Source organism: Glycine soja, chromosome 9, assembly GCF_004193775.1.
Source record: "Glycine soja cultivar W05 chromosome 9, ASM419377v2, whole genome shotgun sequence".
In the NCBI taxonomy this organism is placed as follows: Eukaryota; Viridiplantae; Streptophyta; class Magnoliopsida; order Fabales; family Fabaceae; genus Glycine; species Glycine soja.
In genome coordinates this window covers 3,671,138-3,684,901 of record NC_041010.1, presented here as the reverse complement: position 1 = coordinate 3,684,901, position 13,764 = coordinate 3,671,138, and the positions used below count along the sequence as shown (strand labels likewise).

The following is a 13,764-nucleotide window of genomic DNA, read 5'->3' as shown; positions in this document are numbered from 1 at the left end:
GATAAGGTACACGTGAAGTGGAGCACTATAATGGTTTTCATGTTTTGAACCTTTTCCCTTTCAAAGGAAAGACAACGGTCTCTTTTTTGTCTGAAAGCAATACAAGATTAAAGGGCCAACGAAATTTGGAATCTTGTTAAAAACAGTCACGGGAGGAAACTGCTACCAGATGTTAAACCTCTCTACCTCTAATCTATAATCACATACACAACTTGCATTAACTACTCTCTCACATTATTCAACACCAAAGTACTCAAACTCAACAATATCAACATTTCCAATCATCACAAGCCTCCAACTTCCTCTTCAATTCAATTCATCTCCCTCATTGATATATATAATCTCAAGACCATTATTATTAGCGTGTTTGGTTTCACGTTTCGGATGTGATTTTAAGAAGCTAATAGTTATTATAGATTTCACGTCTCAAGCGTGATATCTTACTTCTGAACGAGTTTCCAAACACGCTATACGAGATGTTAGACCTCAAATACATGTGGGTGCTTGTTTCAATCAACAGGTTCATTCAAGACACCTTGGAAGATGAGAAAACCAGGAATGGTCTAAAATTAAGATGCACCTCCAAGTTGAGGATTCAGAAGCAGGAATTCTTTGAATTCTCTGAGCAATCAGTGTTGTCCAATCTCTACTGGGGCATTGACAGCATTGAAGCTGCAATTCAAGCTAAACAGCCAGAAGAAAGAACCTTCAGGCTAAGGAACTCAGAACAAATGCTTCAGGTGCCAGCAATTTTATTTTTTTGATCGGCAAATGTTAGTTTATTAGAATGTTAGTTTTGTTAGTAGAGAAGATCAAACCCGCAACCTTTTCCTTCTCCCTTAATCATCCAACCAACCTTATATCTCCAGGTGCCAGCAATGCTTGATGAGGAAGAGGTCACCGCCACAATTCCGAACCGTTACTTGGTGTGCTGCTCTTACTTTTACCTCTCAGTGGTTAGGAAGCTCCAGGGAGATGAGTGGCAGGCAGTACTGCATTTTCTTCAAGCAGTTTTGGTCTCACCAAAACTTGTTTGGACAGAATTTGCATCACAACTTTGTGAAAGTCTTTTCCCACAATCAAGCATCACCATGATGCAGAGAAACAGTAGCACTAGAAGTTTGGAATCGGTGTCTTCTGAGGATGAAATGGATGAAGCAATTAGGGAGGTGGCAAGGAGGTACAAGGAGTGCCTTGTGTATTACCAGGTCATGCTTTATGGAGAGACTCCGTGGTGGCGCAGTTATTGCAGCAAACAATCACCACGGTCTGTGTAAGATTAATCCTTGCTGTTCAACATAACTTCACATTATGCTCAATAAGTGGAACCTAGTGTGTCTTGAAGTTCCAATGGTTTGAGGAAGAAATTCAAACTAAAACCAGAAAATGCAATGTTGTTTTCTGTGACATAGATAAATGATTAGATTTAGCCATTTAGGCATTTAGCAAATTTCAAGTTTCTATTTGAGGGGGACATGTAGCCAAAGTAATGCTGGTAAATACTCATGTTAACTTAATTATGAGAATGAGAGTTCCAAAACCAAAGAGATTCCCTCACACACATTTCAACTAAAACAGGCAAAAAGTATGGAGTAAAAATGTAAACCACATGAAGTCTAGAACTTGAGAGCTAGACTTAGGGGCTATGTTAGGATTGATGGAAAGGGGTGGAATAGAATGATACTAGGTTCAATTGTTTGAATTGTTTAAAATAGGATGGAATGTAATGGAATTTCATTTCATCTAATACCTCTTTTTTTCTTGCTCTGCAATTTGGGGGTATGGAATGAAACCACTTTTTTTTTTTTTCATTCCATTGCAAATATATCCAAACAATTGAATGGTGAGTCTATTCCATTCCACTCACCATTAGGTAATTAATATAACAGTTCCATCTAAAAGCATCTTTTTAACAATACTATTCCAAAGACAAAATGGTTAGGTTTGAGGAGTAACAATAAAATTGCAGTTAATTTTAATGGTGAATTAGGTTGAAATATGTTAAACATTTAGTGAATATAATAAAATAAGTTCAGTCATAATCCATAGTTGTTTTTTTTCCTAATAATTAATGACAAAATACAGATAAAGAGGAGAACGTAGTGATATCATTGGCAAGAAACACATAACTGACATAAGATACTGTTTGATTTGTTGAAGTAAGACAATGGATTTTTAGAATGTTACTGTATCATCTAAAAATAAGTTACTATTGCGAACAGGGATGTACCAAATACTAGCTGTGTTTCTTCAACTTCAATTCAACACGAACCAAGATTGAAAAGTTGCAATATGGTAAGCTTTGTTATTTATTTCTATTACTGACAATAACATAACAAATTATTTCATTTAAACGCTTCCATACTTTATAGTATACAATTGGAAACCTACAGTGTTAGATCATAGATGCTTCAACAACTTCTCTTTCTTGTTCCCCTTTCATTTCCCCTAAATTTTGAGATATGAGTATGCAGTATGAAAAGATTCATCCACTTGATTCTCAAAATGTGATGCATACAATGGAACATGAGTCAAAACAATGCATGGATATTGCTGAATATGAAGGTCACAAGAAAGCTGTTAGGATATAAGGAAAAGGAAGAGTTAGTTAATATAGTTAGACTACTAATGAGTTAGTTAGTTAGAGGGATTTATTAAATATAAATAGAGGAAGAAGGATAGGAGAGAAGGAGATCTTATCATTTGTAGATTGAGCATTAGCTCTTTGTAAAAGGAGAAATCCTTTGTGTAGGAGAAATCCTTGGGGGAGAGTTTTCTCTCCTATTTTTCTGTTATTTTCTTACTAGTCAATAAAATCTTTTATTTTCTTCCTCATTTTAATTCTTGGTTCCTAACAAATTGGTCCGACCTGTCGGATCTTCGAGGGGATGCCAGTGATAAAGATGGAAGAAGTGCAAATTTGAGCTAAGAAGGTGGAGCTGCCAGTGTTCATGGGGATAGACCCAATTGGTTGGATTGCTAGGGCTGGAAAATTCTTTGAGGTACAAGAAATTCCTTCATTTCATAAGCTGCAATATGCATTCATGAGTATGGAGGGTGCTGCGACATATTGGCTCTACATTTGGAGCCAAAACAACCCAGATTCAGATTGGGAGTCATTTTTCACAGCTTTGATAAAAAGATTTGGAGATCGCCATGGTAACCTCATCTTTGAAAGATTGAGTATCTTGAAGGAAGAAAAGCCAACTGAGACAAAAATCCACATAAAAAAATGGGAGACTTCAACAGAGTTCTTGAAAGGGAGGACCAACATTTTAGAGCGAAAACACATGTTGCGCAAGATATTGAATGAAGAAGTTGATTCCCATGCCTCTCAACAAGACAAAAATAGCATGGAGGGAAGTGGGTCAGAATTCAGTGAAACAGAGGCTAGTTCTTAGGCAAGAAAGGTGGAACTACCCAGCTTTGATAGAAGCATAGAAGGGGGAACTGATTTGAAGGGTAGCAGTTTTGAGTGTGATAGTGACCCATTGCAGTTCTTGAAATCAGAAAACAGAAGTAAAGAAGGTTCAGTAATCAAGAACCACACCCTTTGTGGTGGAGAAGAAACAAAAAATGATGAAGCAAAGTTAGCAAGAGAAAAAAAAGATTGAAAAGGTCATGAAGGAAGAAGTTGATCCATCGATAAAGAGTGACAAATGTGGGTTGCGAAGACGATTTTCTTGATAACCCAATCACAGATTTAATCAAAAAGGAAGTCGAAGCTGGTGATTCAACCAAGCCACGTTGTTTTCAAGATTCAGATTTCCATAAAAAGATTGTTATGGTGAAACAAAAATCATTCATGAAGGTGGTTGGAACAACAATGGTGCTGGAATCTTGGAATGTCTAATTTTTGGGTGAGCCTTTAGCATTAAATTTTGTTGCATCTATGACTGACAGCTTAGCCATGGAGCTAAGGCAAAAGGAATGTAATGAGCCAGTCAAGCTGATTAAAGTTATATGGAGTCCACTCTTGTCCCTCCCACCACCGAAGCCACCGGACCTCAGTTTGCATGCAGGGGTAGTGGGCCGTTCCTAGTTAAGCTACAAGGGGTGCAATTGTTTTCCAGCAATCAGACAAAACTTTAGGAAGTTTCAGTGTGAAATTCCAGTTTTCAGATTCCAACCTTGAGGACAAGATTGATTTTTAGGAGGGGTGTATTGTTAGGATATAAGGAGAAGGAAGAGTTAGTTAATATAGTTAGACTACTAATGAATTAGTTAGTTAGTTAGAGGGGTTTATTAGATATAAATAGAGGACAAAGGATAGGAGAGAGGGGGATCTTATCATTTGTAGATTGAGCATTAGTTCTTTGTGAAAGGAGAAATCCTTTGTAAAGGGGAAACCCTTTGAGGAGAGTTTTCTCTCCTATTTTCTGTTCTTTTCTTACTAGTCAATAAAATCTTTTATTTTCTTCCTCATTTCACTTCTTGGTTCCTAACAAAAGCCCTCAAACAACTGAAACCGGTGCAGTATCACGGCAAAGAGGACCAAACAATTTCAAGCCTCAAATGCTTCAAAGATATGATGATAGAAACACACTCTAAAACACCGGTATCAGGGGATGCATGCTATAAGGATTTTAGAGACAGAAAGGACTTGGTAACAATTCAAAAGATTTCTTGCTGACATAACCCCCTGAAAATATGCCTGTTTGTCAAATTTTGATCTTATAAGCAAAACAACTATACAGGAATCTGAAAGTGGATACTAAGTTGTTAACTCATCTCGGTTCATTTTCAGGAAAATGTGGATGACAGAAAATTTTATATACAAACCACAATAACAAAAGCAGATGATCTACCACCAGAAATCTACAACTGGTTTAACTCCTTAACAGTCTTATCAACTGCATTTTCTTTGTTTTTCTCAAACTTCATCTCTAATCTAATCCTACAGAAGCTAACTCTACACTATAGTTTATAATTGTCTCATGGAATTTCGTATATTTGACCTTCACAGGAAGCTACAACAACACTCTGGTTTGCCTCAAGCTCATCAACATCCAATGCAAGAACAGTTGGACAAAAGAAACATAATTAAGTTTGATTCTAGCAGATTCAACAGGTCTATAGAAGATTTTACCTTATCTATCTCAAAATACAGAGATAAAACAGGAAATACTCTCTTAAATTGCCGTGTAGAGGATGAATTAAATGAGGATGCATCGCAGCCAAAAAAATTGTTTGATCATGTAACATTTACATCTGCTTGCAAACATAGGCCAAGCCAGAAAAATCATGAAGAAAGTTCTGAGATACAAAGATTATATAGCCTAGGAAAGTTTGATGAAGTTTGTTGTTCAAACTCCAGAAGATATTCCCTGCAGGACTTGTCAGAACTGACTGAAAGGAGAATTTCAGAACTACATTATTCAGAGGTATTAGGAAAATGTGATGAAGAATATACTGTAGACATTGCATCAATTTATGAGAGCTTGATTAGTTCATCGGGCGCTACTTATGCTTCCTTAAAGGATGTGATTTTGGATGAGCTGCTAATAGCTATCTCTACTTCCAAAGAAGAAAGAAAAATAAGGGCATCAGTATCTATTCTGACAACAATAATTTCAAGGAACAAGTCAATTATAGAAGACGTCAAGAAGAAAGGTTTAAGGTTGTGTGATCTGGCAAGTGCTCTAAAACAAAATGTCCATGAGGCAGCAATTCTAATCTATTTAATAAATCCTTCACCTATAGATATAAAAACATTGGAACTTCTGCCAATATTAGTGGAGATTGTATGCACTTCAAATAGTTACAAGAATAAGCAAGAGTCACTTCTTTTGACACCTCATGCAGCATCATTGATGATCATCGAAGAACTAGTAACTTCATTTGACTATGCCACAAATAACATGCATTTGGCCACCATCAGTTCTCCTCATGTTCTCAGCGGATTTTTAGAAGTTGCCAGGAATGATAATCTAGAAGAATTTTTCTCTTTAACTACTATTCTTATAAAATGCATGCAGTATGATGCCCAGTGCAGAAAGTATGTGTCGCAATTTACTCCTCTTGCTCCCTTTATCCACCTTCTGCAATCAGAAAACACACGCGCCAAATGCACAGCTCTTGAATTTTTTCATGAAATCCTTTGCATACCACGGTATATACCATGCAGCCAAATATTTAATTTGCATTTTATTTGAATATAACTGAGTAGCATTTGTAGCAAATATGTATTTAACAAGTAGATCCGATATATTTGTTGGCTCTGTTCATATATTTGTTGTAATCCTTGTCCAAAGAGAGTTTTCTGTAACTGTGATTCATTTCTTTCAGATCATCAGCTATTAGTCTGCTGCAGCGTATACAGCAAGAAAGCAGCATCAATATCATGCAGATACTATTGCATTGTGCACATCAGTTACAACCTGATCACCAGCTTTTAGCAGCAAATATTTTGCTTCAGTTAGACATACTGGTATTAAATTCATAAAAATATGTCTACAGTTCATGAATTTCAATCATTAAACTCCTACAAAGGAACAAAGATATTAAGTCAGTATACAGGAAAATTTCATTCCATTTCTTTTACATGAGTTTCATAATTAATAATAACCAATAATAATATTTATGAAAAGGAGATATCATGTGGGTCTAACATATTAGAAGTTTGTAAACATTGTATATGAAGTCACTAAATGATACATTTTGCATAAAGCCATTGAACTTTTTTTCATGAAAATCTTAGACTTGGATATATGGAATTTGACCAAATGACTTTGGCAAGATAATATGTGAAATTTGAAGCCATTAATTACTAACAAAACAAAATTATCATGCAGAACTTCCCTGATAAAGGCATCTTCAGAGAAGAAGCAGTGCAGATCCTTCTCAGAGCAATGACATCTGAAGAAAGCTCAGAACAGATATTATCTACATCCATTCTATCGAATCTTGCTGGTACATATGCTTGGACAGGAGAACCATACACAGCTGCATGGTTGCTGAGAAAGACAGGCTTGACCTCTCCCTATCACCAGAATATGATAAGAAACTTCAACTGGCTGGATCAGAGTCTACAGGTAAGCTTCCAAAAGGGTTTGTGTGTCATGAAGTTTAAAGTATATGCATGATTTGTGCTACGTAGCATGTTTAAAAAGATGAATAAATTTCATTACATGCAGGATACCAGCACAGATTTGTGGTGCAGTAAAATTTCCAAATGTATCATAAGCCATGGGGATTCTGTCTTCCATACTTTAGAGAGGGTGCTAAGAAGCAAGATAAAGAGGGTTTCTAGAGACTGCCTTATAGCCATTTCATGGCTTGGTTTTCAAATATCAAAAAGCCCAGACAGCATAAGTTATTCTGCATCTGAGGTTATACTAAGTGGAATTGAGCAGTTTCTGCATCCTGGGATAGAGTCAGAGGAAAGGCTTCTAGCATGCATGTGCATGTTTAATTATGCCTCTGGGAAAGGTATTGTCCTCAACATAGTTTATGTCTTACACTATTAATAAACACAAAATAGTTATAAACAAAGAAATTTTGTACATATTTATTACAAATATGATTTTTTTGCTTTGTCTTTTTCATTCAAATGGCGTTCAACTTATGTAGAAGTTTAAGGCAGTCCTGTGAGCATTCTGTCAGAGGATTGACTTGAGAAAAAAGAAAATCACCTATTCTCTTTTAAACAAAAAATCTTAGAATGAATGAAAGAGTACTTCTTGATCATGAATTATCAATTTCCTCAACTAAGTCAGACATCGTTTTCATGTAGGAAAGCAAAAACTAATGCATTTCTCAGAAGGAGTAAAGGAATCACTAAGACGCCTTTCAAATGTAATTTGGATGGCTGAGGAATTACACAGAGTAGCCGATTTCTTGCTGCCAAACATATCAGTGAGTAATCATTCATGTACTAAGTTGAACCACTTGCATGAATATTATAGAAGAACTTATGAAAATTTCCCATAATTAACATGATTGATGCTCCACCATTGGTTTAGTAACCAAGAACTTTAATTCATTGCATGAATATCATGACATTTTGAGGACTTCCTTGGTGCCTAAAATATGTAAGCCAGCATCCGTGATGGGAGAATTTTCATGGTCAGACCATTTTAACTGGAAATATATGGGCTTCTGAAGCTAATAAAGGAATAGCTTAAGGATGCATCATTTAAGTAAAAGATAAAAAGTGGTCAGGCATTGGATATGAACAATAAGCTTAAGGTTAAATTAGACCAACTGTGGGGCAAAATAAAAATAGCAAGGGTTAAAAGATGACTACCATATAAGTAACTGATTTATGATATGGCTCTTAGGAGCTTATTCTTGAGCTTCTTGCAGTTTTGCTGCCTATATATTTAGCATAACTATCACTTACTGATTTATTTTGTGACATCACTCAAATCATCGTGGTGGTAAGAGCAGCGTATTTCTTGTGTTCACACACAAATCCTAGAGGCAGGTTGTGGCTTAAGCTTAGCAGTTTGGTCCCTCATATATTTCAAGGGATTGCTGTTCAGTGGATATTCAGATGGATCAATCAAGGCAAGGAACACATGATATGATTCTTACAGAGTTTCACATTTTTTCATATATATAGACTACATGCTAAATCATGTTATGACATTCTGAGTTATAGGTCTGGGATATTAGGGGGCACTCAGCCAGTCTTGTATGGGACATTAAAGAGCACAAGAAGTCTGTGACATGCTTTTCACTTCATGAGCCGTCAGACAGCCTTTTAAGCGGTTCCACTGATAAAACCATAAGGGTAAATTTAAACTTATTTCATGGTCACCACTTTCTATTTCTCTACCAAGATCTCTAGCAACAAAAATGAACTGATTATCTTATAATTTCATGCATAAAATAGGTTTGGAAAATGATCCAGAGAAAGCTGGAATGTGTTGAAGTTATAGCATTGAAGGAACCAATTCATCATTTGCGTGCACATGGTGAAACAATTTTTGCAATTAGCGAAAGCCACGGATTAAAGGTGATGCTTCAAAACTTGCCATGATTTGTGACATGTTACACTGAACAAAACAAAATCACACACACACATATATATACCACTAAATCCTCTCTATAACGTACTATCAAAAGTTGAGGCTATTGTAATAGATCCATTTATCTTTTTAACCATTTGCAGCTAGTTAATGAATCAAGAGTGACCAAAGATATTTTGAAAGGTAAGCATGTGAAGTGCATGACAGTGGCTCAAGGAAAGTTATATATTGGATGCACAGATTCAAGCATACAGGTTAGTGTTTTGTTGTTTGACATGCATTCTAGATTTCTAGTGCCAATAAAGTACAAGCATGACATGATACTTTGTTTCAGGAGTATTCCACAACACACAACCGTGAACTAGAAATCAAACCCCCAACAAGGAGTTGGAGGAAGCAAAGTAAGCCCATCAATGCAGTAGTAGCATATAGAGACTGGCTCTATAGTGCAAATAAGTATGTTGAAGGCACAACATTCAAGGTGAGAATTATAGCTTCAGCTTAAAGGAAAAAAAAAATTGCTTTCTCCTAACATGGATGAATTATATAGGAATGGAAAAGAACTAAGAAACCAAAAGTTTCAATTTTTACGGACAAAGGAGATAATGTGGCGGCCATGGAAGTGGTAGAAGACTTCTTGTACCTAATCTCCAGCTCTTCACCAAACAACATTCAGGTAGCCAAAAGTATATATGAAAAAATATCAATTTAAACACTGGATATACAAAAAGACCTGATAGGCTCCACAACTAGTATCAAATCTTGCACACAACTACACAAGTATATATGTTGGACCATTTGCACTAATATGGTTAAATGAAACATATAATAAATTCTGCCAATTTACACTCAAGGGCCATTAGGTATGGTGTAAAAGTTAAGGTAAGAAATGCACGGATCAATTCTATACAATGACCTTGTCTGAGTAAATTTCTCTATTAGCAATAAGAAAATAAAAAAGGTAAAAGTTGAGGGAACTTATGCACTTAATTTTTATAGGAACTCTTTCATCTAACTTCTTCGAAAGCTTAGGAATATAAGTTAATTTTAACTTACGGAAGAATCTCAATTCATTTTACCTTATTATTTTCTTCTCTTACAACATGGTCAATATTACCAATAAAATTGATCCATTAAATTTTCACCTTCATTTTTACCCCATATCCAAATTTAAATAAAAGGCAGCAAGTTAACTTCTTTACCTTAAATTAACTTCCTAAACCAGATATGGTTGAGGGGGGCACCAAAAAAGTTGGGGAGAATATCAGCAGGAAGCAAGATAACAAGCATCCTCGCAGCCAATGACATCATTTTCTGTGGTACTGAGACGGGACTAATCAAGGTAAGGCAACACTCTAACTTCTTTCTACCTATTTATTTTAATAAAAACAATGTCTATATGTGACATTGCTCTCCTCCTAACTCTTCAATCATATAATGAACAGGGCTGGATCCCTCTGTAGAAAGAGCAACTTGCGGTTTGTAGTTGTACATACATATCCTTTCAAGTTCCAACGCTTTGGCTAAGTATTACAACAAAGAGCCTGTCCTGTAGTCATGTTGTGATGCCTTGAAGACTACAAAAGCCAAAGGCTTAGCTTAAGTACAAATTTTGCATCAAGGATTACTATAGTAAATATATAAATATACATTTTGACTGAAGACCGGTGTGAATAGTTTTGGTTGTCTTCAGTGTACAGGAAATGCTGTATATCAAATATCAGGGTGATATTATTCCTTTCAACCATGAGTTTGCAAATCTGAAGCAAGATAATATTCCAAAACATATAATCTCTATCTATTAATTTGTTATTGTTGGAGTAAAGTGTGAAGATGAAGTCACATCTTGAATAGAAATGAAGTTAAATAACATATAATTGTGAAAGATCCACAAATGTAATTTTATGATTTTGAGTTAAGATATGATGTCAAGTTCTCTCATGACACATTTCCAATAGTTTAAAAGATAGTTTAATTTTTTTTATAGAAATTATGCATTTTATACATTACGCCCTCAATTAGAAAAAAAAAAAATCTTTCAAGTATCTTAATCTATTATCCTTTCATCTATATCTATTTACTTGATTTTCTTAACTATCATTCAATCTATTATCTTTTGCCTGTTCCTTTAAATTAAATTTTAGTAGTGTTTAAAATGATTTTGACAATTGAAATAATCTTGTATCACAATATAAATTATTATTATAAATTTAAAATATAATTTATATATTCAAAGCTATTTACTTACTATAAATTTTTATTAACATATATTTACATGTCAAATTATAAGATTAATGATATTTTTCTCAATAAGAAAAAAAGATTAATGATATATTTTAGTATGTTGAAAATTACCAAATTTTGGTTTTATGAACTTTTAAAACCAATTTTTTTTATTCCTCTATCTTCTAAAAGTTAAATTAATCTCTGGATTTATTATTTGACAATTTTTAATTAGGTATTTAAATTATATTTTTCAATTAGGTCTTTAAATTATTTTAATTGTGACACTCTCTACCCCATATATATATATATATATATATATATACTGATAATAAAAAGAATAAGAATGCGGAATTTAATTAAAATTGTTCAAAACACATTTAAATAAAAACATTTTAAAATGATAAAAGGCTCAAATTCACTTTTCTAACATCACAATAGAATGTGTACAAATGAATAATAAAATCATCTCGGCTCAAAACAAAGTCGTCTAAGACTTCATGTCATTAATATAAAAACTTATATCTCAATGTCACATCTTATCAGAGCATTGTGTTCTAACGTCCTCTAGCATGAGATTCTTTAAAGTCATCCACCTAGTCATCTGCTCACACGAACACAAAGTTTGAGATCATCATAGGATCTAAACACAAATAACACACTAAATTATCACATTTCTAAAAAAATACAAATAAACAAAGACGTAACCAAAATAAATTATGAAAATATTTATAACATAACTCAACTTAATACAATCCATGTCACTTCACCACTTCACCACTTTATCATTTAAAATCCATTTTTCAATCACCAATCATATTACACATGAATCACACACTCGATTCAAGACGTAATAACACTCATCAATTCATAATAAACAATTAGCAAATGTTATGTAATAATTATACTAGACTCAAGTATATATGCAATGTGATACCATATCAAGGTCACTCTGTTTTACTAGAATGCTCCAACCATATAGGATTAACATAGGCTTAAAGGAGCACTCAAACCGATATTTTTACCCCCAAGGCCTAGACTTTGAAGAATCCGTTAGGGCTCTACCTTTCTGATTCAGGTTCAACCCCTAACACAATTTTTGCACTCAGGCTCATGAATTATACAATACCCACGACCTCACACTCGTGTTTCAAACACGTTTAACACATTTCACTATAATTTAACACTTTAGGTTCCTAACTAGGAATCATACACTTTCCCTTTAACACTGCGCATAAATACTTTTCTCAAGCTAAACACCAGTCGGGTTATTGTATAATTCACAGCTCACAACACAAGTATTGTCACATCAAGTGTTAATCACACACTTATTCACAACCAAATCTTATGTCCATAATTTAACATCTCATAATGTCATAATCCATCATCACATGTTTACGTGTATCTCATAAATTAACGCATGTTCAACTTTGCACTTGTACTTAATCTCAACAACAATATTATAATCTCAAAGCAATATGTTATCCCACAATTTATCATTTATACATAATTTCAATCACAATTTCATGATCCCAATAAAATTATTTATCACGCTAATCTTATTCAAAACAAACAAATTATACATAAATGCTTCTCACAAAATGGGGAGTAAAATCCCTCAAACAATTTCACATAATCATACAGGAAAAATTACAATACAATAAACATCCCGAAATAAAGTCAAATTTGATCCCCTAAGAATCCCTATACATGTTCATTCCAACCTCAATTACGATAAACTCATCCCTTCGGCAATGATAGCGACATCTATAGCAGTTGTTTAAGATTCCTCAAGCTTTTCATCTAGTTGCTCTATTAGGGTTTCCAAGCGTTAGAGCGAAAGAGAAGAGATTAAAGCCTTCATTTTACTGTCTCCGTGAGAGGGATGTTTCTCTGTCGGTGGACATTATTTTGCAAATTCCAACGGTGTAGGTATGTGAAATTTAATTGCTAATATGGTGTTTAAATTTCAAGATGATCCAACGGTTAACGAGTCTGAGATCACAGTTTTACTGGAACAGGTTGGGGTGTATGCGGGAAAAAGAAAGTTACGATGTGAAGGACATTTCTCTCACCTCAGAGATTTTTTTTTTTGCAAATTACAATGGTGAGAATGTTGGAAAATGAGTTCCGAACCTTGTGCTCAAATTTCATGAAGATCTAACGGTTAACGAGTCCAGGATCATCATTTTACTTGACAGATTTGGGTGTATGCTTGAAAGAGAAAGTGTTTTGGGAGAAGAAAAAAGAAAAACGAAATTGAGACGAAGAGGAAGGATAGAGACGTATCGTTAGCCGCTCTTGCAATTGGGTCGTTGAGATTACGGGTTGGATGTCTAATTGTCTAGGTGGTAATGATAGTATCTTGTACCTGAACCGGTGACTCACTTTTTCTAAGTAATGGGAAAGAGAACCGAAACATGCCACTGAAAGACTCTACTGAGACAAAGACGGACTGTCGACAGTTGGTAAAATCTAGTATGAATCGTACATGGACGGTAGTGGGAGATAATGACTCTCCTAGGGTTTCCTCATTTGGGATCCTGGGGGAAAGGATCAATCTAAC

The 13,764-nt window shown here is 34.7% G+C and overlaps 1 protein-coding gene across 1 annotated transcript; it reads left to right on the top strand.

Annotated features, from left to right (window-relative positions):
- On the top strand, nucleotides 1–10,793 carry LOC114368021 (putative E3 ubiquitin-protein ligase LIN-1). Its single transcript, XM_028325352.1, has 18 exons — nucleotides 1–740; nucleotides 870–1,273; nucleotides 2,223–2,295; nucleotides 4,478–4,606; nucleotides 4,748–4,827; nucleotides 4,967–6,112; nucleotides 6,289–6,430; nucleotides 6,795–7,034; nucleotides 7,137–7,431; nucleotides 7,736–7,857; nucleotides 8,392–8,511; nucleotides 8,606–8,737; nucleotides 8,840–8,962; nucleotides 9,119–9,229; nucleotides 9,310–9,456; nucleotides 9,526–9,651; nucleotides 10,201–10,317; nucleotides 10,421–10,793. Exons 1-18 carry the CDS (start codon nucleotides 477–479, stop codon nucleotides 10,436–10,438), a joined length of 3,789 nt encoding a protein of 1,262 aa, XP_028181153.1. The 5' UTR covers nucleotides 1–476; the 3' UTR covers nucleotides 10,439–10,793.
- Nucleotides 10,794–13,764: the final 2,971 nt, after the last annotated feature.

Coding starts and splice junctions, on each gene's coding strand:
- LOC114368021 (XM_028325352.1), top strand. CDS start 477: ATGTTAGACCTCAAATACATGTGGGTGCTTGTTTCAATCAACAGGTTC. Junction 6,431..6,794: donor TGCTTCAGTTAGACATACTG/GTATTAAATTCA, acceptor ATTATCATGCAG/AACTTCCCTGATAAAGGCAT. Junction 8,963..9,118: donor GCGAAAGCCACGGATTAAAG/GTGATGCTTCAA, acceptor AACCATTTGCAG/CTAGTTAATGAATCAAGAGT.